The sequence below is a fragment of the Lagenorhynchus albirostris genome, chromosome X, assembly GCF_949774975.1.
Source record: "Lagenorhynchus albirostris chromosome X, mLagAlb1.1, whole genome shotgun sequence".
NCBI lineage: Eukaryota > Metazoa > Chordata > Mammalia > Artiodactyla > Delphinidae > Lagenorhynchus > Lagenorhynchus albirostris.
This window is the reverse complement of record NC_083116.1, coordinates 24587678-24612994: the sequence shown is the minus strand read 5'-3', so window position 1 is coordinate 24612994 and position 25317 is coordinate 24587678. Positions and strand designations below refer to the sequence as shown.

The following is a 25317-nucleotide window of genomic DNA, read 5'->3' as shown; positions in this document are numbered from 1 at the left end:
CTTTCCATGCCTCCCTTCACTGAATTTTATGACCTCAAAACTTATTCAAAGAAATTATCTACTTGCTGACCCAAAAGGTATAGTGGGTAGGAGTGGGGATGGGGCTGGTTGCCTGAATAATCCAGCTCTGACTTTTCACTTGTTGGATTTGCACTGCTTTCCAATGACCACTTACAGAGCCATAATGCACAGAACATCTATTGATGGCCCATTGATACTGATGTGATTTCCCGTAGTGGATTGAGGGCAGCACAGCCTATAGCCATTCGTATCTAAAGGTTATGTATAATGGATAATAGAGGAACATGAAATAGCAGAAAGAAATTTGCACGGGAAACAGAAGCGGTAAATAGTTTCAGTGAAAGATCTTACTTGGGTTATACAGAAACTGCAAAGGAGGACTGAAAAAAAACCAGATGACTCTTATAGACTCAGCAAGAGTTGAGAGTGAAATGGTTTCATATTTTGAAATATAATACTTTTTTATTTCAACCACAGAAAGCCATTTAAAAATCATCTTGTATGTTACAGTTCTTATGCGACATCTTTCACTTGAATGCCTCTTTATGAATTCTTACTCTGCCCTCCTGAGGTGGTCAGTGATGGATGAGGTAAGTAGAGGAAGAGATTTTAACTGATTATCCAAAGTCACATAATGTCCAGTCCATGACAGAACTCAGAACAAAGTTCCAGTGTTTGCCATCAACATCTCCTCATTTTGAACCCACTCAACCTACTGTGCTAGTATTTAGCCTGATACTTCTGCATTTTCAAAGTCACACAGAAAAGCATTTCAACAGATATCTCTCACTGATCCACAAATCTCAGTTGCAGTAACTACTGCAATGGATGACCTGGTAAATCTAATTTAATTTGTGATTTAATAAGAAAAAAAATGGTGGATTTATTTAGTAGACCAAGAAGTAAATGATCTGTAAGTTCTGCTGCAGTGCTAGAAGGGCAGCAAGGCCTAGCACTCAACAGCATGTCCTCTGGGGTCAGTCTGCTGCTCTGGCTTAAAGCTCAAAGCTCAGGATCCCTACTTTTTAGTGCTGTGACCTCTATGTGATCTCTTACCTTGGCTGTGCCTCAGTTTCCTCATTTACAAAATAGATTTAATACTGATAGCTACCTTAAGGACTGTTCTGATAATGCAATGAGCTAATACAAGTAGAGTGCTTAGCATAATTTGTTTTTTTCAATAAACTTTTACCAACAGGGCTGCTATGGGCCAGGCACTGTTCTTAGTGCTGGGGTACAGCCATGAATAAAATGGCTAACTCTGAGAACCAGTGAATTTTAATAGTGAATAATGATTATATAGGTAGTTATGGTAACAACAACAATAATAATATTTAACATTTATAGTATACTTACTGTGTTTTAAGTCCTATTCCAAGTTCTTTAGTTATATTAACTCATTTAATTCTTATGAAAACCCTATGTTACAGATACTGTTTTAAGACAGTTTTACAGATGAGGAAACGGAGGCCTTAAAAGGGTGAATAATTTGCCCAAGGTAACATGCCTAAGAAGCGGCAGAGGTCTGAAAAATCCATGCTCATAACCGTTGTACTGTACAACCTTACTGTCATATCAGATTTATATGCCATTGTTTACCCTATTAAAAAAGGCAGTCCTTGAAATAACTGAAACATTCTGCTTTCACTTTTTTTTTTCTTCTGGCCGCACCACATGGCATGTGGAACTTCCCCGACCACGGATCAAACCCGTGCCCCCTGCAGTGGAAGCGCAGAGTCTTAACCACTGGACCACAAGGGAAGTCCTCCACTTTTGCTTCTGAAATGAATCAACATAATCTAACTACACAAGTCTCAGAGTATATAATACAATTTTTTATATGAGTGGCCATATAATAAATTTAAATAGAAACATAGGTTTGAACACAGTATAAACCTATTAATAAGAAGCTTGCTATACCTGGATTTGTTTATTCCAGAGGTAAAGTCTTGAATCTAAAATATTATCTCTCTGTATAGTAAAAGTTAATAGAAGCTAACCTACAAGATAAGAGTTGGTCTCATAATTGAACAATAACATTTTAAAGGGCCTCTAATGTATTTCAATTTTTCAAATTACTCCTTGCTTTGAATGATACCATATTAAAACCCTGTTTATATTACAGTACTTTCTCATCTCCAACCTCCATTCCTTCAGCGCTATTCCTCATTAAACGTTATTACAAAACAAATAAACATACATGTTGGGTTATCCTGAAATGTCTGAGATAAAGGACACATTTTGATATTATAGGTTAATATTATCCACATTTAATAGAAGCATTGTTCAAACATATTCAGATTGTACGATGAAAATAGAAAAGAGATAATCATGAACATCAATATAGGCTATGATCCTATACTGTTGACATTATCAGTGACTCCCCTACAAAATATATCTGTTTATTTAACTTACTACCCTTTGTTCTGTGACTCTTATAAAAACTGGTTATGGGAAATTTCTTATTGTTCACGTTTTTTAATAAATCAGACTCAACAAAACTTACTTTTTTATAATTATAAGAAACTCTAAATCCCTTTTTAATCTATCTCTCAGAATCATATTCAATGTATCTTTGTGGGTAGTTCCCCTTCAATTAAGAAATCAGGCTAAAGCTGAAAAGAAGATACAAGTGACGTACTTAGAATTCTTTTATACCATGATATGTTATTCTTCTAGGAAAAGTGCTTCCACAAAATACATGTTTTTTAAGTTAATTTACATCTTAGACTGTAAAACCACTCAGACAAGGAAATTAATGTTCAGTCAAAATAAAATGCCAGCCAGAAAAATCAATACGATTTGCTATCAAGTAAGGGTGACTTTAATCAAGATGCCTCAAGAACAACATTTTTCTTAAAAGTGGAAAGTGTGCCTCACTACTGTTTTCTCTTCTACCCTCACAAACACAGTAACCACACAATTCTGCAGCCATTTACCTAGTGAAAATAAGAAGACATTTTTTTTAGTCCCAGTGTAAAACTCTGCATTCTTGGAAAGAGATTATGCCCTGGATTTTCCGATAGCTTCCAAGTAACTACTACTTTAATGAAATTGCTACCTGAAAGTTTGGTAGCAGTATTATTGTTTAACTATAATTTAAGAAGCTATTGTAGATTGGTACTTATGACTTCTAATGAGAAAACCGTAACAACCTTTTAATTGAAGGGGAAATGGTTAACTACAGTAATTGCAATCAATAAGACTGTGCTAGTAGCATAAATATTTCTTCTCAAAGAGCAATCCTTACGCTCCTCAGCAGTATTTAAGGTTAGGAAGTACCAAAAAATAAATAAATAACCTAATTAGAAATCTATTTGTTATTTTTTTTTACATCTTTATTGGAGTATAATTGCTTTAAATGGTGTGTTATTTTCTGCTTTATAACAAAGTGAATCAGTTATACATATACATATGTTCCCATATCTCTTCCCTCTTGCGTCTCCCTCCCTCCCACCCTCCCTATCCTACCCCTCTAGGTGGTCACAAAGCACCTAGCTGATCTCCCTGTGCCATGCGGCTACTTCCCACTAGCTATCTATTTTACGTTTGTTAGTGTATATATGTCCATGCCACTCTCTCACTTTGTCACAGCTTACCCTACCCCCTCCCCATATCCTCAAGTCCATTCTCTAGTAGGTCTGTGTCTTTATTCCTGTCTTACCCCTAGGTTCTTCATGACATTTTTTTCTTACATTCCATATATATGTGTTAGCATATGGTATTTGTCTTTCTCTTTCTGACCTACTTCACTCCGTATGACAGACTCTAGGTCTATCCACCTCATTACAAATAGCTCAATTTCGTTTCTTTTCATGGCTGAGTAATATTCCATTGTATATATGTGCCACATCTTCTTTATCCATTCATCCGATGATGGACACTTAGGTTGTTTCCATCTCCTGGCTATTGTAAATAGAGCTGCAATGAACATTTTGGTACATGACTCTTTTTGAATTATGGTTTTGAACCAGGGACCTTTCGCGTATTAGGCGAACGTGATAACCACTACACTACGGAAAGAGCTCTCTATTTGTTATTGATAATATTAAGCCTTAGTTCAAATTTGTAGGTCGCAGAGTAGAGAGAGAAACTCCCCCCGGCTCCCAACTCCACCACAAGCAAAACAATACGTTGATTAAGAAGAAAAGCGAAGCATGGAAAAAAGGGCTTACCAATCACATAGGCTAGTAACAAGGCCAAAGTCACTGTGATTGCAGTGGCACTCAAGGCCGTGCACTTCCAATTGCAGCACCTGTAGGGTTTGTTGAAGGTAAAGGCAGGTCTGGAAAAGGTGCTTCGAGGAAGTGGCCTGGGAGGAGGCGAGTACACAGTATTGGATGTCAGAGGGTAGTTCTGACTGGCTGCACTGAAGATGGCCGAGGAACCAGATCCATGTTTGAACAGGAAATGCCTGCGGAAAGGAAACAAAAGTTTGGGCTATCAAAACCAAAGCCACTTGCTACAGAAATACAAATTCCACTAATTTGAAACAATCATGCTATGACAAAGCACAGGACAACTAGGAGGAACTCAACAAAATTTTCTTATACCTAACACTTAACTACAAAGTGCCATTGGTGATCTCCTTTTTGTTTTCCTATTTTAGACTTTTAAGAGGAGGAAAGAGGTCTTCTGTTCCCTGACTTGTTGACTAATGAAATTCTCAAATTCTAAGCATTAACATTCCACATTTGATGGTATTAACTATACTGCTCCCTTTCATTAAATATAATACTTAAAAAGAGAAAGAGAAGTATCATCAAGCATTTTGATAATATCAATGGCCTAGAGACCAGTATTTTATTTAGAGACCAGCTTTGACAGACATATTTTCACCCAATATTTTATTATAAAAATTGCCAAACACATAGCCAAAGGAAAGAATTTTATAATAAACACACATCTACTCAAGAGAATATCAAGTAAAGAGATTCAGTAAATCTGGAGTAGGTCCTAAGCATGTATTTTTTAATAAAACGTCCTAGGTAAGTTTGATGTGTGTATCCAGTTGAGCAGCACTGGCCTTAGAAATGCTAGATTCAAATTTTAAAAGATTGTTATCAAATAAACAATTTTAAAAATTAAAAAAAACCCAAAACCACAGATGTACTTGTCAACTAAATTCTATATTTAACATATGACTATATTCACTCTATCACATATTTATCCACCTCTCCATTCCTATCTTAGTCCATCTTTTTTTAAAACATTTCATTTCATTTTTTATTCAAGCATTTCAAAGTAAGCTGCATACATCGGTACACTTCCCTTCACATATTTCAACTTTCATATTATTATCTAGAGTTCAGTAATTTTTTTACAGATTTTTAATGTAAAATTTATACATGATGGGTTTGAGTTTTTTAGATTCCACATATGAGTGACATCATACAGTATTTGTCTTTCTCTGTCTGATTTATCTCACAGCATAATGTCCTCGAGGTCCATCCATGAACTTGTTAAAATGAAGAGGAGAGTGTTGGTTACCGGGAGCTGAGAGGTGGGGGATAGGGAGATGTTTAAGGTTACAAATTTGCAACTAGCAGATAAATAAGTCTTGGAGATCTAATGCACAGTATTATTATAGACAATAATAATGTAAAATAAATATCAAACTTGCTGAGGCAGTAGACCTTAACTATTCCCACCACAAGAAAGAAATGATAATTATGTGACAGAGGTGTTAGCTAACACTACAAATGGCAATTGTACTGCAATATATAAATGTACCAAATCAACATGTTGGACACCTTAAACTTATAAACTGTTATATGTAAATATAATATAAAAAATTATACACAATGAAATGCACAAATTTTAAGTGTGCATTTACTGAGACTTGACAAATGCAATCACCTGTGTAACCTAAACCCCTATCAAGATACAGACCATTCCCGTCACCCCAGGAAGTGCCCTCCTGCCTTTTGAAGTAAATCCCTATTCCCTAACCCCCAAAGGCAACCACTATTTTGCATTTTTTCTACCCTACATTACTTTTGCCTGTCCTGGAACTTCATATTGCTGTCATGTTTGAATTACTAGAGGATGATTATTGACAGCTCATGACTATTGTAATATGGGTATTTCATAAACAGTAGTGATTTATTCACATGTAAGGAGTTGGCATAAAAATATGTTTTTGTGCAATACTCTACCCTTATCGGGTACTAAGTGCCATGCATTGTGTTAAACACTCATTATCTCAGTTAGTATTCATTCATATGAAATAGGCTACATTATTATCTGCATGGTGTATTTAAGGAAATGGAGGCCGAAAGAGGTTAAGTAACTTGCTTAAATCCACCTAGGAAATGAATAACAAAGCCAGAATGAGATCTCAAGCCATTCCAGCTCCAAAGTCCTCAATCTACTCTACTATGCTGCCTGGGGCAGTAAAATGCACTGCTAAACAAAAAACATCCTGGTGCCACATTTTCATGTAATACATCACAAGACCCTTCCGCTGAGCAAAGAGCCAACATCACCTTGTACATGTCACATACGCCCAAATGCATAAATCATTAAGAATATTTTAAGACTGATTTTAGCTTCCATTTTTAGAGAACAAAAGCATACATGTTTAGAGGAAAAAACAACTGTCAACATGCCAGTTAATGAAAATATCCACATTAGAGAGTTTTGCTTTAGTATATGAGGATAAAAGTTATTTAAAGGGCAGGATTGCCGAGGGGAGTGGAGATCCACAAGCCTTTCTGGAAGATAATTTGGCATTACGTAACAAAAGACTTAAAATATGCATATTCCTTGTCCAAAAATTATGCCTATAGGAATTTATCCTTAGGAAATGATGTGTATGACAATGTATATAAAAAGTCATTCATTGAAGTGTTATTTATAACAGCAAAAGATAAACACCCAAATGCTCATTAATAGATAGTTGGGTAAGTATATTATTTTATAAACACACAGTAGAATACTATACAACCATTACAAATTGTACTGTAAAAGAATATCTATTCACTAGGAAAAGTGTTTACAGATATCACCAGGTAAAAGCAAGTAGGTTTCAAAACAATATGGGCAATAGAATACAATTTTTAAAATAAAAAAATATATATGCTCATGGAAAGATAATAATTTGTGTTACCTTTGGATAGTAGGGGTATTTTTTGAAGTTTTCTGCCTTGAGCTTGTATTGTTCTTGTAACTAGTATCAAAAAGATTGGGAGTGGGGTCAGTGGGAAAAATGCAGTGACTAATACCAACCACATGAATGGGGTCAGTGGGAAAAATGCAGTGACTAATACCAACCACATGAATAGTGGGTTCTATTTATGTGAACATAATTTATTGAGCACCTAGAAAAGCCAGGCACCAAAGTAGGTACAGTATATGCAATATTTTGATCCTAATACATCTGTGGGGTTGATATTATTATTATAATCTTACAGACGATGAAACAGAGATCGAAAGAGGTTTAGTAGGAGCAAAGAGGTAATGATAATAGTTATCATAATAATGATAATAAGAGGTAACATTCATTAAGTGCTTACTTGTGCCAGACATTATTCTAATTAATTCAGAAAGCATTACATAATTTAATCTTCACAACAATCCCATTACAGTAAGTATGTACATTTACAGATGAGAAAACCAGTGCACAGAGAGGTTAAGTAATTTGTCCACGGTCACGCAGCTAGTACTGGTAAAGCCAACTTTCAAGTCCAAGCAGTCTGGCTCCAGAGCCATTGATCTTAACCACGACATTACAGTACAGTATATCAGGGTTCTGCAGTTAGTGGACACATGAAGCTTTGACTCCAGGCCTTATAGGGCACAGAAGAAGCATGCTTTGTGTTGATTTTGGCATGTGGATGATATTGGATTGAGCCACACTTTTACCCTTTTTCTCTCAGGCCTTTGGGACCTGAGAGAAAAACGTGAGAATGATGGCTACAGAATCACAGAGTTAGAGGGATCTCAGAAATCAGCTAGCAGCCCAACACCCTCATTTTGCAGTTAGGGAAATGGAGGCCCAGAGAATAAAAGTGGATTATTTAAAAGAAACATCAGTAGTTAATGATATCAATGTAGTCAGAATCGAGGACTTGCAAAATAGTGTATTTCCACTACACTGTGCTACCTGCCAACCAGTCTTCACCAGATTACCACCAGGTTCTATCTAATCTTCTGGGTTAACTGACCAGGGCTAACCAAATACAATCTATTCAAACAGTACTTCATAATACATATCTATTTTTCTGTATGTCACATGTTCTCATAGTAAGTTTTAAAGACCACCTTAACTTTTTTGAATGAATGGGGAACCATTAGAAAGAAGCTAGTCTTCAGTCGTTAAGACTGTAAAGGAGTTATTGCTGCTTCTAAAGGCACTGAACGTATCCCCAGAATGGACAAACAGTATGTAGTAGAAATAAGAATAAACATATTTTATTGAAAAAGTGACTCACAGCATTATGTTTCTTCCATTTGATTGTACTTCCTCTTTAGTCCCTGAAATAATCACCTCCATGTCATAAGGAGGTAGATTTCTTCTTTAATGTCTGGTTATCTCTCCCAGCCTATGTTTTCCCCTTTGGCCATCTAATTTACTAGTTGAGGAAGAAGTATAGCACTTTACAAACAGCAGAGTGGAGAAGCCTCTCCATTTCCCCACCACAACTTTGCGGTTACACTGGAGGCGATAATATGTCACTTGCGTATAACTGATCCTATACAGCAACACTCTGATATGTTCCTATGGGATAGAAGAGAAATCTAGCAGTATGGGGCTTTTTTATTCACTGTTTGGAGATTAAAATCTTCGATCCTTTGCGTATTTATGAAGGAAAACAATTGGATTTTTGAGACAATGTAAGTGGCCCCATATGCTGGATATTGATTTGGTTTGGTATATCATTAAGAGGTAGAAGAAAGACAAAGAAAGACAGAGAATTGTTGGCTATTATGATGGCAATTACAAGCAATAATCAATATCCCTGAGCACTGTAATTTCATCTTGATATATACCAAAGGATTTCCAAATGCAGTTTCATAAGTAAAATATTACAACATAATGAATAAATTCGACAGTTGCAGCAGAGCAACATTTAAACTAATTCATATTTGAGTGGAATCCAAATCACAGTCCTCAGTGAGGGTAGATAATAAAATGAGTTCATATACTAAGGTTCCTGTTTTCTTATTAACAAACTGAGATTAAGATTCTCTGCTGAAAGTGATCTATACTTTGATGTGCATCATGAACAACAGCAATGCAAATGCTATGTACTGTCAAAGGCTTTGCAGTCCATTGTTGGAAAGCGAAACTACTGCCTAAATGTGTTTTCATAGTCCCTGAAAAAAATAGGAGCATAAAGACAAATGCACACTGCTAGACTTCAGCTATGTGCTCATAAAATCAGATCATCTGTCTAAGCACATTGCTTTTCCCAGGGGACCTGAGGATATACTAAAATGTTGCTATCAATTTCATACAATTAGGTTTTTTTCCACAGAGGAAATGATAAAAATGCAGTTCAAGAGTTTATGTGTAAGTAGTACTCTCCTTTGCATCTGTTTTAATATTCAATTTCAAATTTAAAAAGGAAAAGTAAGATATTGCCAAAAGGAAATGGGCATATAAGGAAATTGAAAAAAATATATATCTTTAAGACTGATGAGACCCAGTGCTGGTAAATGGGAATTTAATAAATATTCCTGTAAGGATTTTAAGATCATCTATAAAAAAGGGGAAAATGTACTTTCTCTTTTTAAACCCTACATACAACGTAATTCTGAGGGTACCTGTTAGCACTAAATGATGTGATTTAATGTGGCACTTGAAATTCTATAGGAAATAGACAGAAATCTACAGCTTTCTAACAACAGATGCATAAATGACCAATGAATTTTTTCTTTTACATCTTGTAAACATACTTATGAGTCTCTAAACCTGCATTCCCTTAGTTACAAATATTAGACTAATTTTTATACCCAAAGGAAGGAATTCAACTTACCTCCAGTTAGAAGCTGAGGTTGATTTAAAAAAAATAATAAAGAAGAAGACTGCAATAAAAAGGCCTTGAGTCAAGGTGTTAGGGCCAAATCACATTCAGATAGGACAGTGGAATTCAGGCATTTATTCTTTTAAAAAGATTATTAAATGCATTTTTATTGTGATAAAAAACACAGAACACAAAATTTACCATCCTATACCGTTTTTAAGTGTATAGTTCAGTAGTATTAAGTATATTCACATTATTGAGAAAGAGATCTCCAGAACTTCTTCATCTTGCAAATGTGAAACTCTACACTCATTAAACAACTCCTCTTTCCCCCTCTCCCCAGCCTCTGGTAACCACCATTCTCATTTGTTTCTACGAATTTGACAATTTTAGATATGTCATATAAGTAGAATCACACAATATCTGTCTTTTTGTGACTTGTTTACTTCACTTAATTTAACATCCTCAAGTTTTATCTGTGTGACTGGATTTCTTTCCTTTTCAAGGCTGATGACTTGTACGTATATACCATATTTTGTTTAGCCATTCATCTGTCGATGAACATTTGGGTTGCTTCCGCCTCTTGGCTACTGTGAATAATGCTGCTATGAACATGGGTGTGCAAATATCTCTTTGAGATCCTGCTTTCAATTCTTTTAAGTATATACACAGAAGTGGGATTGCTGGATCATATGTCAGCTCTATTTTTATTTTTTTGAGGAATCTCCATACTGTTTTCCATAGTAGTTGTATCATTTTACATTCCCACCAACAGTGCAAAGGGTTCCATTTCTCCACATCCTTGCTAACACTTGTTATTTCTTGTCTTTTTGATGATAGCTATCGTAATGGGTATGAGGTGATACCTCATTGTGGTTTTGATTCGCATTTCTCTGATGGTTAGTGATGCTGAGCATCTTTTCATATGCTTGTTGGCCGTTTTTCATATCCTCTTTGAAGAAATGTCTATTCATAGGTATTCATTCTTATGCCTCCAAAAACATGAGAAGATAAAAGAAAATGTCATGCTGAGTCAGCCCCATTTTCTTCTCTGACAAGAATATCTAGTGAATATCTAGTGTTCTTTTGTGGCAAAGCGTGGTTACTGGCAAGATATCAACCTCAACATCTCTAGTTTTTGCATAATAGCCTATTCTTGATATTCCTTTTTAGGATAAATGCTCCTAAAAAGAGTATTTATCCAAACTCTCTCTGAGCCTAAATGGTATTATCAGCTTGGAAAACCTCTTGGGGGTAACAATTTTTTTTTTTTTATTAACAACTATATAAAGGTGGATTTCATTTTATTTGCCCTAGGTTTCTTTCTTCCAAATTTTAAGTCACCCTGTCCATATGTCCCATTCAAACCTTATATGCCAAGTCTTCATAAAAAAGTTTATAGTCTCTCCATGTTGTTCATAATTTTTAAGAGATTTAAAAAAATATATACTTTCAGGATATATATATCTAAACCTTAATTTTTCTAGGCTTAAGCCTTAGTTCTATAATCTATTCTTAAATGGTAATACTCTATGGTCTAGATTGGTATTCATGTGATTTTCCAAGTGAGGTAGTTAGCAGCTAATGGGAGAGCTCTTTTAAAAATCTTTTTTGTGGCTATTATTCCCTCTTGTCTTTTAATCAGAAGTAGTATCTACCCTACCTCCTCAACTGCCTCTGGACTGTATATTCCGTTAGGGCAGGGACCAAGTCAACTTCTAGGTTCCTTGTCTCATACTTCAAAGGTACTCAATGAATATATATTGATTTGCATGATGTTTTTGCTTTTTCTAAAAGGCTCTTGATTCTCTGTACAGAATGAATGAGGCTTGGGGACTCTAAAATAACTGTTTCACTCGTGAGCAAATATCTCCTGGTTTCCTGAATATAAAAGGACAATTATAAGCCTTCATTTTATTTTCACATAATCTAAAGGAAACAAATAAGTCAAAAAAATAGTTGAGTCACATTTCGTCTCTATTTGAGACATCTGAGTAAGGAAAGAATTATTGTTAATAAAAATACTAATAATTAGAAATAATCGCTGTGAATGATAATGGCAATAGCAATGACCACTTACTGAACATCTATGTGCCAGGCACTCTGCTAAAGTAATTTGCGGGGTTTGTTTTCTCACTGAATCCTCAAAGTAACCCTATAAAGTAGATGATATTATCCACATGTCATAGTTTAGGAGGCTGAGGTTGAGCTACTAAGTTTAAGTACATTTCCCAAGGTCACGCAACCAGTAGATGATAGAATCTACTTCAGTTTTTCTGATTACTAGGATGCAATCTACATGAGAGTAGAAATTTCGTTTGTCTTATTTATTGCTGTATCCCCAGCATCTAGAATTGTGCCTCACAAAGACTAGGTGCTTAATAAATATTTTTACTTCTATGCACGAACAATGAAACCCATTTACTTAACCACTGTGCACATACTAACTCATGACATCCCTGATGTCACTCTTACTGCTAATCATTAAGGTAATAAAATCTTCTTAAATCACATGATCATCTGGCATTTCTCTGTTCAGAATGAACATATATGAGCGTATTATTCCACTGAATATGTTTTTATGGATATATTTATTTCAACTCTTTTAATTATAGAATTGACAAATGATATTAGGAGGATACATACTTATGAAAGTGAACTGTCATGTCTCCTTGTTTAGAATACATCAGAACATTTTTCATTCAACAGTGTATCAGACTTCCCAATATAAATTAAACATTTCTGTAACAGGACATTTAGAGATACATTGGAGCTAGCAGGGTTGGAATATATATATATATATATATATATATATATATATATGGCATATATATAACTGCTAGAGAAAGAAAATACTACGTATTCTATAATGTTTGACCAAGATGCTTTAGTAGACTCCAAAATAAATGAAAATGAACAATTATCCTCCACTTCATAATAATGCCCTTTCAAGTCATCCTCTCTATCTCTAAGTTAAATCCATGCTCTATAGATGTACTTTTTAATTTAAAAATCGATATTAAAAAATCCTACACCACTTGAAGGGTAAATATCAAATTAGTATTTTCTATTAATGTACACGTTCCTGTATTAAAAGGATAAGGCCAACATATAAAAATTATTTACTTAGATTAGTAATCTTACCATTTTTTCATTCTCTTTGTATTTAAAGGTAATTTAGGTCCCGAGATATGGTGTGGAAGCTGTAATCCTTTCAAACTAGAAACAATCTGGAAAGCTACTGATGGGTGAGACTTTCAATCCTCTTATGATTTTATACATCTTCTCCATGAAGGCATAACAAAATGCCACCCCACAGTTTTCAAGAGTTCATTTCCCACCAGGGAACCATTTTAAATGGGAACAAACATGGAACCTAGGCAAAATTTATTAGCACACGTTTAAAATTAAACCAGACCCCAAATTTTCTAAGATTTAAGAGAATTTCATTCATTTTATAAAGAAATTCAATTATGCTTCCCTTTACAAAAGCTGAAAGTCCATTCCCAATTTTACTCACCAGAGCAACCTGCTGATTTTGTAGAATTGGTCTTCACTGGTTACTTGGCTTATTTATTTATTTCTCTTTTTAGAGGAGTGGATAGCGGGCAGAGTATCATATACCTTAATTACCTTTTTATTCACCCTCATTTTCCTCAGATATGTATTATCCTCGTTTGTTTTATGAGCCAGTCGACATGGTATACTTTTCTGTATCATTTCTTTTTATTGAATTGTAATCTATATTAGCAAAGACATTTTATTTTAAAGAGAGAGTGTTTCAAACTAAATACAAAGGAGTATAATAAGGACAGAACCTGAGAGTTTACCACTGAGCTCTTCAGGTTAAAAATCTAGATTATCATTCTCATGCAACTTTTAAAGGATGTTGATCAGCACTTGCTTTCATTAGCTTTCACTTCTCTGAAAGTCTTACTCATACATGTATAATAAAGGCAAGAATGTTTTTTATAATGCTATAAAATAACATAAGAAATGCCACTCAAATCAGTCCTCTAACCTATTCAGCATAATGTTTCTCTAAGGGAGAAACTGGCAAAGGGCACGGCTGTCCTCTGAAATATCAGCCTCAAAAATCAAAGATGTGGCCTGAGGCAGAAACTGTCCACTCCTGACCAACGTCCATGTTCTCCTTTTCTCTTGGGCACACAGATAGACTACATTTCCCAGTCACCATTTCCATTAGGTATGGTCATGTGACTAAGTTCTGAGTAGTGAAATGTGAAGGGTGAGAAAAAGTGGTGTTTGACACTTCCAGTCTTCAGCCCTAAAAAATTCCAACCCATGATTCTCAATGTCCTTTTGCATAAGAGAGCAGATTCAAATATGGAAGGAGTCTAGTCCATTCATTCCATGGAACGTTATGACGTCAGAAAAAATATTAAGAATTTTTAACCATAAAAGCCTATTAGATATGCTGACCTTTGTCTCTCTGCAAAGAGCCCTGGACAGAGCATCCCTATCCATGACTTTCCCAAACCCACTCCCCACTGCTCACGGTCATAGTTAATTGGACCAGAATTGGACATCCAACCTCAGAGACAATGATATTTTCTCTTCCTCCCTCTCTTCCCCTCTCTCTCTTCCTCTCTCTCTCTCTTCCTCTCTCTCTCTCCATCTTTCTCTCTCAGAAATCTAGACACAGAAACCTGTCAGCTAGGAAAGCCAAAATGCAAGGTCATTTTGAGCCAGAGCTGAAGTTGCAGCAGAACAGGGGAACAGATTAAAAAATCCCATTTAGAATGAAGCCTGAGAATAGAGCATGTGTGCAGAGAGAAGCACGCATGTGGCCCCAGAAAGAAACAGAACAATGGGGAGAGCTCTATCTCTCATTAGGCCTTGTTGTACTCACTGTCCTTTCCCTGTGAGACTATCCTGTATCATTTTTTAAAACCTCCTTTTTACTAGATTTGGTTTTCTAAAGCATTTCTGTTCCCGTTAACCAGATAATTTCTAAGGCAGTAAGTGATTTTCCATGTTGGGAAACAAAACCCAGAATTCATATATACAGCACAACCACAACTACGTGCTGTCCCTTCCCACACAAAAACAACAACAATTCCAATTTCAAATCCCTATTCTGCAGAAATCTAACCCCAAAGAAAACGTATGGAAATCTTAATAGTAACTATCTTTGGGTAACAGAATTTGTAGATATATTTTTCTTTCTGATTTCCTGTGTTTTTCCTGTTTTTGAATGAAGGTCTGTTACTTTTATAAGAGCCTTCATAATTTGGCCTCTGCAGGCCTCTCTGACTCACCTCAGCTATTGTCTCCCGTGCTCTCTAAGCTCTGAACATCCTATGTCATATACGGTTTCCCAAATATGCCATTTTTTTTCAGGCTTCTGTGTTCTCATGTAAGCTTTTTAGAAATATCAGAAGAGCTAAGAAACGCCCAAGAGTGGTGTAGATATAAAGATAAGAAAGAGAGAATAAAGTGTGAATATAGGAAGAATGAAGAGTGTAGGGGAAGAGAAAGGAATAGAATAAGAAAGGAAATTTTATAGAGAGGTAGATGATGGATAGATAGATGATAGATAGATAGATATGGCTGTATATGCAAGGGTAGGAGATCCTTTGTTAGTTGCTTTAGGGGTCACTCTGGCCTCCCTTGTTATAGGCTGTCTAGCTATTAGTCAGCAATGATACACTGACTAAATGGATTTAGTTTAGTGGTTGTTTTAGTCCGCCTGGGCTGCTATAACAAAATACCATAGACTGGGTGGCTTATAACAAACAGAAATATGTTTCTCACAGTTTTGAAGGCTGGACGTCCAAGATCAGGGTGCTAGCATGGTAGGGTTCCGGTGAAGGCCCTCTTCTGGGTTGCAGACTGACAACTTATTGCTGTGTCCTCACGTGGCAGAAGGGGGTAGGGAGCAATCTGAGCTCTCTTTTATAAGAGCACTAATCCCATTAACAAGGGCTCTTCCCTCATGACCTAATCACCTCGAAAAACCCTACCTAATACCATCACCTTGGGCGTTAAGTTTTCAACATGTGAATTTTGGGGCGATACAAACATTGAATCTATAGCGGTGGTTTCCAACCCCAATTATGTTATAGACTGGAGAATTATCTAAACCCTCCAACAAAGGCTTAAGAAGAAAGGAATAGGAAGGGGGAAGGTGGGAAGGGAAAAAAGAAATTGCAAGAGTCTGAAGAGGGGTGAGTAAAGTGAGCAGGTAAGGAAACAATAGATTTTGTCTAGCCATTAATCTAAAAGGGTGTTTCTCAACTGGGGACAAATGGGCCCACATTTGGCAATGTCTGGGGACATTTTTAGTTGCCATGACTGAGGAGCAGGGACCCTGGCATCTAATGGGTAGAGGTCAGGGTTGCTGCTATACAGCCTATAATGCACAGGACAGCCTCCCACAGCAATGAATTATCCAGGCTGAAATATCAACAGGGGCAAGGTTGAGAAACCTTCGTTGAAAACTATGCCTCCGATTGGAACATGCAGTTTTGAAGTATTCCATGTCCCTATGGGAAGGAATCTGTCATTCTTTAAAGACTCTCAGAGAAAGATTTTCTTGCCTTTCTCCCCAAGCTCACAGCCGTTCCTCCCTTGAGACTATCTGCACTTGGGATTGTTCTATTATCCAAACAAATATCCTGAACCCTAGGACCAGAGAGCATATACAACTCACTCATAATTACCTCCAACATTTACGCTGCTGACCAAATAAGAAATCTTTATGAAATATGGAGAATAGAAAACATTTTCTACTTTCAATTTTTTTAAATTGCTTTTCAAACTGTACCCCTCATGAACCTGTCATGAGACATAAATCCAAAACCTGAACTACTGATTAAAACATACACAGTTGGGACTTCCCTGGTGGCGCAGTGGTTAAGAATCCGCCTGCCAATGCAGGGGACATGGGTTTGAGCCCTGGTCTGGGAAGATCCCACATGCCGCGGTGCAGCTAAGCCCATGTGCCACAACTACTGAGCCTGCATGCCACAACTACTGAAGCCTGCGCGCCTAGAGTCCGTGCTCTGCAACAAGAAGGGCAACCACAACGAGCAGCCCGCGCACGGCAGAAAAGGGTAGCCCCCGCTCGCTGCAACTAGAGAAAGCCTGTGCACAGCAACGAAGACCCAATGCAGCCAAAAAAAAATAAAATAAATAAATTTTAAAAAAACAAACATGCACAATATATAATAATCACAGCAACTGAAATAGCATTAACTCCCCTCAGGTTAGGCCACCTAACAAACAGTCAAATTCAGCTTTGTGCCATGCTCTAAACTCAGTGATTATATTCCCACTTGAGCACAGAAGAATTTGTGGAAACCAGGTCTTCCTTCCACAGAAATATTCTCTCCCTGATTCCCTGCTGAGCGGATTGAAGAACACAAAGGAGAAAGATTGGTTCATGTTAATTATTCAGGGACAACACAGAAAGATCAACAAGGTAAGACCAACTTCAAGAGTATAGTGATTTCATGTACTTCTTTGACCTCTAAACATACATCTCCATTGGGCAAATATATTATTAAACCTGAGCCTATTTTCTCTCTGCATTGTTGTCACTACACAGAAAAAAATTATCATGAATTTACACAATGCGATACAGTAGTGGCTGACTGGAACTTAAACCCAAAACAGACTGTATTTTTACCTTTGAATAAGAAACACAAAAATGAAGTTATATTTATATCACAATTAGACAGAGAATGACAATATGAAAGAAAATATTGAAACTACTGCTGCTTCACAATATGACCCAAGGCAAGATAAATTTCTGCATAAGGTGTTGCATGTTGAATCCTTTCTCTATGAAGGGTTTTGTTCTTAAATTCATTTATTCAACAAACTTTTACTGAATACCGATTATGTATCAGGCAAAACGGAATCATAGACTAGTCATGCATTGGCCTAAGACTGCCTTCTTGATTATACTTGCCTGTCATTATCGCTACCCTCTGACACACAGGGATATATAGTGTTTTCCTCATTTCCTCTTGGCTACTGGAAATCCTGAAAGGAATCATGATTTCTCAACTTAAATTTATCTGACTTGTTTGGGGACCTCACCTAGAATTAGTAATCTTGCAATTAATTAGCATCCAACTAACTGGAAAGCTCAGTAGAGTCAAGGAGCAAATGACAAGAAGGCAAAAGCCATAGAATAACAGTTAGTAAAGCCAGAAACGACTTCAAATATCATTTAGCTTTATTCTCTCACTGGACTGTTGAGTAAAATGAAGTTGGGAGAAAGAAAGACACGTTATTGGGGCTTCCCTCGTGGCGCAGTGGTTAAGAATCCGCCTGCCAATGCAGGGGACACGCGTTCGTGCCCTGGTCCAGGAAGGTCCCACATGCAGCGGAGCAACTAAGCCCGTGCACCACAACTACTGAGCCTGCGCTCTAGAGCCTGCGAGCCACAACTACTGAGCCCGCGAGCCATAACTATGGAGCCTGCATGCTGCAACTACCGAGCCCATGCCCTAGAGCCCGTGCTCCGCAACAAGAGAAGCTACTGCAATGAGAAGCCCACACACCACAATGAAGAGTAGCCCCCGCTCACCACAGCTAGAGAAAGCCCACGCAGCAATGAAGACCCAACGCAGCCAAAAATAAATAAATTAAATAAATAAATTTTAAAAAAAGAAAGAGACATTATCAAGGTCACACAACTATTTAGTGGCAGAATTGGACTTGGACTCATGATTTCTAACTCTAAATTCAGTGCTTTTTCAACTACTCACAAGAGGCCATCCAAAATTTACAAAGGATATCCCAGGACTGCTAGACATTTTGTCCTATCAATATCTTTTACATCTAGAGTGCTGTACAATAAAAAATCACGTTCAAAATGACAACCCTCACTTACTGTAAGATTTTCAATTATAAAAGTTTAAATTATGATCATTTGGATTAAAATGGAAAGTAGATTCACATTTAAGAATGATTTTCAACAAGAATGGTAATTTTTCAAAAGTTCTATTTAACCTTAAGCTAACCACCAAATCCAATTAACCAGAACCCCCAGTTTTCTGGGCATTTAGGCTCATCAAGATTTTAATATAAATAGAATAAAACCTAGATTATGTCTCCAGGCAGGGAAATTTAACTGAACTATAAATATTCACCAAAAGACAAAAAGGGATGACTTGGGGTTCTTTATATTCCAGAGGCAAATAGTTACAGTACAAAGAATATTGGATTGGTTGCATGGAGACTTGCACTGTAGCTCCAAATCTTGTAAAAAACTGCCACGGGGAGAAGTGAGTAAAATTTCCCAAGACCCAGTTTCTTTATCTTTAAACTGGGCATGATTTCTATTATGTCTACCTCCCAGGGTTGTTAAGAGTTTAAAATGAGATAACGAGTGAAAGGACTTTGGACAGTAGATAATTATACATACATATTTATATATACACATATGCCTACATGTGTGTTCACACACACATGCACATATATACAATATATTATCTAAAATCGGAGTATTTTGAGTATTACAAATAAGGAAAAGTATTTAGCTACAAGCGTATCTACTAAAAAGCAACCAACCATGGTGTTATAAAACTAAGTTAATGATACTATTCAGTATGGTAAGTGACAGATTTGAAAGATCTGACTGTCATAGACCAAAACCAACCAATTATTTTAGTTGAAAGGTTGAACGGTGGGGGAAATAGCAGATTGCAAATATTTTATTTGAAAAGAAAATCAATTTACTTAGGAGACTAATATAATGCCACAAAAGAAAAGAATCAATGATATCTTGATATTATTTTTATATCATACTTGATATTTTGATAGTTCAATCGGAAATAGTCATAAGTTAGCATTTATGTCATCAATGAGGCCCTGGGCATACGTCACTATTGAGCACCTTCATCAACAACAGGGGACTGCCTAGAGTTTTGTATGTGCCAGGTGGAGACCAGAAGTCTGAATTATAATCTTGGGTTGGCCAATAATAGCTGCTTGCCCTTGGAAATGTGACTTATATTTGAAAGTCAACTTTAAATAAGCAGGGTATAATACCTCCCTCTAGTATGAGATTAGCAAAGACAAACTTTTTGCACCTAAGGGATGCATTATTCCCCAAAGGCAGTGTCATTATCAGTTGTATGCCCTTGTTGAGACTTGGCAACCCAGGATGCCTGTACCACTGTGGGATCATGCAGTTTTCCTCAGCATTATGTGATCATCTCTGCAAGTTTCCATATTCTTTACCATTAAGGAAACTTGATCTCTAACTTGGTCTGTAGGTTTCCTTCTGTCAATCACATCACCATCCTGGTGACTACTGTGTACCTCCTTATTAAATATAGTTCTCCTCTTTTCTTTTTCCTCCTTCCAATTTATAAGGACGTTTTACCCAGATTCAGCTTCTTCTCAATCTACTGTTCCATTTCAAAACAGTACTCTACCTTCTATTTCCATTTTCTCCCCTCTTACCAATTCTTCAAACCCATTGCAGTCTTGCTTCAATTTTACCACTGTACTGAAATTAGCTGCTTAAAAATCAAGAAGCCTGTAATGGACAGAATCAATGATGTTTTTTCATCCACATCCTATTTAATTCCTCTGAGACATTTGGAAATCATGATCACTATCTCCTTGAAATTTTCTTCTCCCTGGTTTTGTTCTATTCTATGATTACTCCTCAGTCATCTGTACTGGCTTTCTCTCCTTCATGGATTCCCAAAAAGGGTTTCCACGGTTTGGTTTACTGTCCTCTTCTTACACTAAACTCTCCTATAGGTTTTTCAGTATTTCTTCCATCATTCACAGAAATTCAGTTATTATGTCTACCTATGAAATTCTTAGTTATCCACATCTATCATGAGCTGGCTTCATTACATACTAACTGGTGACCTTGTGGTACATTTTTCAACTTCTATAAACCTCAGTTTTAAAAACCGTAAGTTGGAATAAATGTGGCTTGGCACAATATTTGGCACACAGAAAGCATTCGGTAAGTGGGAGTAGAAAAACGTTTTTTCCTTTCCTGGGACACAGATCCATATTTGCAGCTATTTATTAGATATTGGACATTTCAAACTGGATGTCCCACATACATGTTTATAAAATAAAACTCACTGCTTCTACAAACTACTGTTTCTGATTTCAGAAATCTACTCCATCTGTAGTTCCTTGCTCACTTACTCTATCGGTCTATCCATATACCCTATAAAAATTTTGTTGAACTATATAAGCCAAGAACTAAGGAGTCAAAGTAAAAAAAAGGCATAGTCCTTCACTCACGTTGCAACAGGGAATAAAGACAAGTAACTGAAATATTTCGAGTGCAAATATACAATGGAATAAGGTCTTCACAGACACATGAACAGGGTGCTATGAGACCATAGATAAGGGGCAATTCTATGAAAGTTGCTGTGGGGAAGTGAAGGCAGGTAAAAGAAGACTTCTAAGAGGTATCTTCGTACCCTCTCCCCTGTCTCCCATATTACATCTAGCCAGGCCACAATTCCTACAGTATTATTAGTCTCAATATAATCAACATTTTAGGGTAAAAACTGTCTCCCCCACTAGAATGTAAACTCCATAAAGACAGAGATTTTGTCTATTTTGTTCTCTGATGTAGCCCCAGCAACTAGAACAATGGATGGTACGTGGTGGGCACTCAGTAAGTATTGGTCAAAGTTTGTTAAAACTCATCCATGCTAGAATTAATTCCTCATAGTGTTTATAATGAACCGTTTTTCATTACAAATATTCACATTGTACACATTCTTATACCTTCAGATATTGTACCAAAAAAATTAACAGAATGGTGAAGCAGATGTTACTGTTTATTTGCTTATTCGTTCGCCAAAGGGGGCAATTGTTTTTGAGCTTTCCTGTTCTTTAAATGGAATACTCAGTACCACACTTTCACAATTCTTGCAGAGACATTTCAAAGACCTCAGGACTTAACCTGATCTTGTCTTTTGCTTTTAAAGCTACAAACATTTTTGTGTTGTGGAATTAATAAAAAACCAGCTAGATTTTCCCAAAGGGAGATGTTTAGTAGCATGTCTTTCACACACACACACACACACACACACACACACACACACACACACACACGCACGCACCCCTCTGTAGAAAATAAGGAGAATAATTGACAGGAAAATCATTTTTTGCTACTTCAAATATATTTTATACTTTTAGTAAAATACAACAGACAAGTATCTATTAACTCGACATGGCAATGAAAATATTTATTATGATTAACTGGATAAATAACTTTGTAGTCAATGAAAAACTAGTTTGTCTCTGGATCAAAACCGGGTATTTTTGTTTAAACATACAACCCAGAATAGGGAAGTATATATGATGAGGGAGGGCAAAAAGGTTAGTACAGAGATTCCTCTAAAATGTATTTTTTGTTTGCTATACTTATATATTTCACCGATCAACTCATTTTTTATAATTCCTTAAAAATATCTGTTTAGATTCACATTTAGATTGCTAAATAAATATTCTCCATATTAAAACCAGATTTCACCTCACCTATAAATTCCTCTTCTTTATAAAATGAAACACATTATGTTTGCCTATGGTTTTAATTTTCAATTGAAACTATAAATAGTCAATTCAAAAGCATTTAAAAAAATAATATCACTACCAAAGTGACTAGAGACTGTATCAAGATAATCTCTAAAATATTGCTCTTCACTGTCCAAGAGCAATAGACTACTATAGATATATTTTTATTCTCAATATGTAAAATATATTTTAAAGGCTACAGAGTTCTCCTTCATGTAAATTTAACATATTCCACATCCATCATTTGGTGTAGGCTGAAAAGCTTGGTTGATTCCTGTTCATCTGTAGTAAACAGGATTTATAGGTCATAGATTAGTCCTACGAAGTCTTTTCTTGTCTTAAAAAGAATCTTTAAATCTGTGGCTGAAGATAGATTTTGCTAACCCCAGTGCTGTTAAAGGATTCAAGCATGCGATATTGTTGGATCTAAGCACTGAATATGTATATTCTGAGCTTGGAAAAAAATGATCACTGAATCTATTTTTCCACAGCAAACACCCTAAGGGAAAAAAGAAAACCTACTTATAAATGTTAGGTAGATTTTAGTAGTACTATAAAATAAAGATAACTACCACTAGAGACCTTACATTTATGGGTTAATATTTAAAGAGTATTATCCCATAGATATTTAAATCACTGCCATCACCACTAATGAATATTTCTTCCAAATGATTTTTATTTCCCCAAGATAGACACTAGCTGTATAAGTCTGGTAACAGGCATTGGTCATGTAGATTTCATTTCTCTTTCCATTCCTTGTCAACATCTCCTCCGCCAATGGCCCTGGCTCTTCTTTTGTAAAAATAACCCATTGGCTCCCGTTAACTGTCACATTGGCCTAAAGCCACCAAGGGCAGTTAGCCTCATAACAAGCTACAGCCATCTGTCAGAATATGCTAAAAATCAATGAAGATAGTTGCTACCCATTATTCTGGCCTGACTCCTCCACACAATTCTGATTTGTCGTTGTGAGTTGAAGTGGTGATGTTAATATCAGATCCAAGTTCTCCCTAGTATTGAATATCACAGCAAAACCTTTAAGCAGGATTCATTTTGGTGAAGAGATCAGGGAGTCTACAATAAGCCACTTGGCCAGATGGAGGAAATAGATGCTCCAACACAGTTGCTCCAAAAGTGTTCTAAGAGTAAGTGTAGTAAACATGAGTGGTTTCAGCTCCATAGACATCCACTAGACGTATCCTTTAACTAAAGGCCAACATCTGACAAGTTTTCAACCTCCACTGTTGACAACTCCACCTCCCAGAAGGTAGAGAAAATGATAAGGATATTTGTTTCTCTCACTGACTAAAAAAGAGAAACTGGTGAGTCGAAGGCAAACCTTCAGAGAAACCAACCATTTTAGCTTAGAGTTCATAAGTATTTTATGAAGCAAAATGCTAGACTTTAGGAAAGCAGTTCTCTAAAGTGAAGTAGGTATGATTCCACGCCCGGAGACACTCTAAAAAAGGGAGATGAATTAAGAGTCAGCTGGGGAGCTTTGCTGACTATTGAAACCAGTGTGCCTGTACTGGGTGCTCTCCATCCAGTTTTGATTTCTAAAGAACATGTACTGAAATAAAGGGATGAAAATCAAGGATAAATAAATAGAAGAGGGCGTGGTGAAAAAAAATGCCAAGAAGATTCATATCCAAAATGACCCTAAAGGTTGAAAAATACCTGCTAAAGATGACAGAATAGTTTTTTTTGTTTTTTTTTTGTGGTACACGGGCCTCTCACCGCCGCGGCCTCTCCCGTTGCGGAGCACAGGCTCTGGACGCGCAGGCTCAGCGGCCATGGCTCACGGGCCCAGCCGCTCTGCGGCATGTGGGATCTTCCCGGACCGGGGCATGAACCCATGTCCCCTGCATCGGCAGGCGGACTCTCAACCACTGAGCCACCAGGGAAGCCTGACAGAACAGTTTTTAAAAAATATGTTTAGAGCAAGAAGAGCAAGGATAGGATAGACATGCAACTCATGGAATAATATCGAATGACTGTATCTTTTTTGTGAAAAAGAATGATTCTAGACTTAAAAGGGTAGTCAATATCATAACCATAAATTGAAGCCTAAGATAGGCAAGGTGTCCCTAAGAAGGCACTCAACTGTTCTAAATGAATTAAAATTACATTGCAGAGTGGTGAGAGGTCTTGTGGATTGGATGGCCCAGTCACAGTTGCTAAAGTTTTGGGACTGTGGTATGGGTGACGTATGTCAGAAGACTGGAGACCTTAGTATTGGCTTTGGTTTTGAAAAGGGACAGAAAGCACATGGGGTCCTTAGATTAGGCAAGGGACATCATGTTGATTGAGTGCAAAATCCTAAAACAGGTTATTAAAAGGATGATTTGTTAATGCTTAAGAAAAAAGTAGTAACCGTCAGAAGGCAGCATAAATTCTCTAAGAACAAGTCATGTTAGACAAATCTCATTTCATTTCTATTTTTGATATCATTATTGGATTGGCAGATCAGTAAAAATGTAGGCACTCTATATGGATATCAGCAAGGCATTTGACAAGGTCTCTCATGATATGCCTGTGAACAAGATGGAGAAATGTAGGTTGTATGTTACTAAAAGAATGCTGCCTGATGGATAAATGTCAACCTGCTGGGAAGTTTCCAGTGGCATGCCACCAAGCTCTGACCTTAATATTATCCTATATAACATTTTTATTAATGACTTACATAAAAATGAGGAAAACATACCTAACAAACTTACAGATGATACAGTTATGAGAGCAATAGAATGCAAATATTGGGATGGCCAAAAAGTTTGTTCGGGTT

The 25317-nt window shown here is 36.6% G+C and overlaps 1 protein-coding gene across 3 annotated transcripts in view; it reads right to left on the bottom strand.

The window, feature by feature from the left end:
- Window positions 1-25317, bottom strand: part of TENM1 (teneurin transmembrane protein 1) — a 566015-nt gene that overhangs the window by 320299 nt on the left and 220399 nt on the right. For all 3 annotated transcript variants that reach the window (XM_060136803.1, XM_060136804.1, XM_060136805.1), the window contains exon 5: window positions 4197-4435. In XM_060136803.1, coding sequence (XP_059992786.1) covers window positions 4197-4435 — 239 coding nt within the window. The remainder of the gene's footprint in view (window positions 1-4196; window positions 4436-25317) is intronic.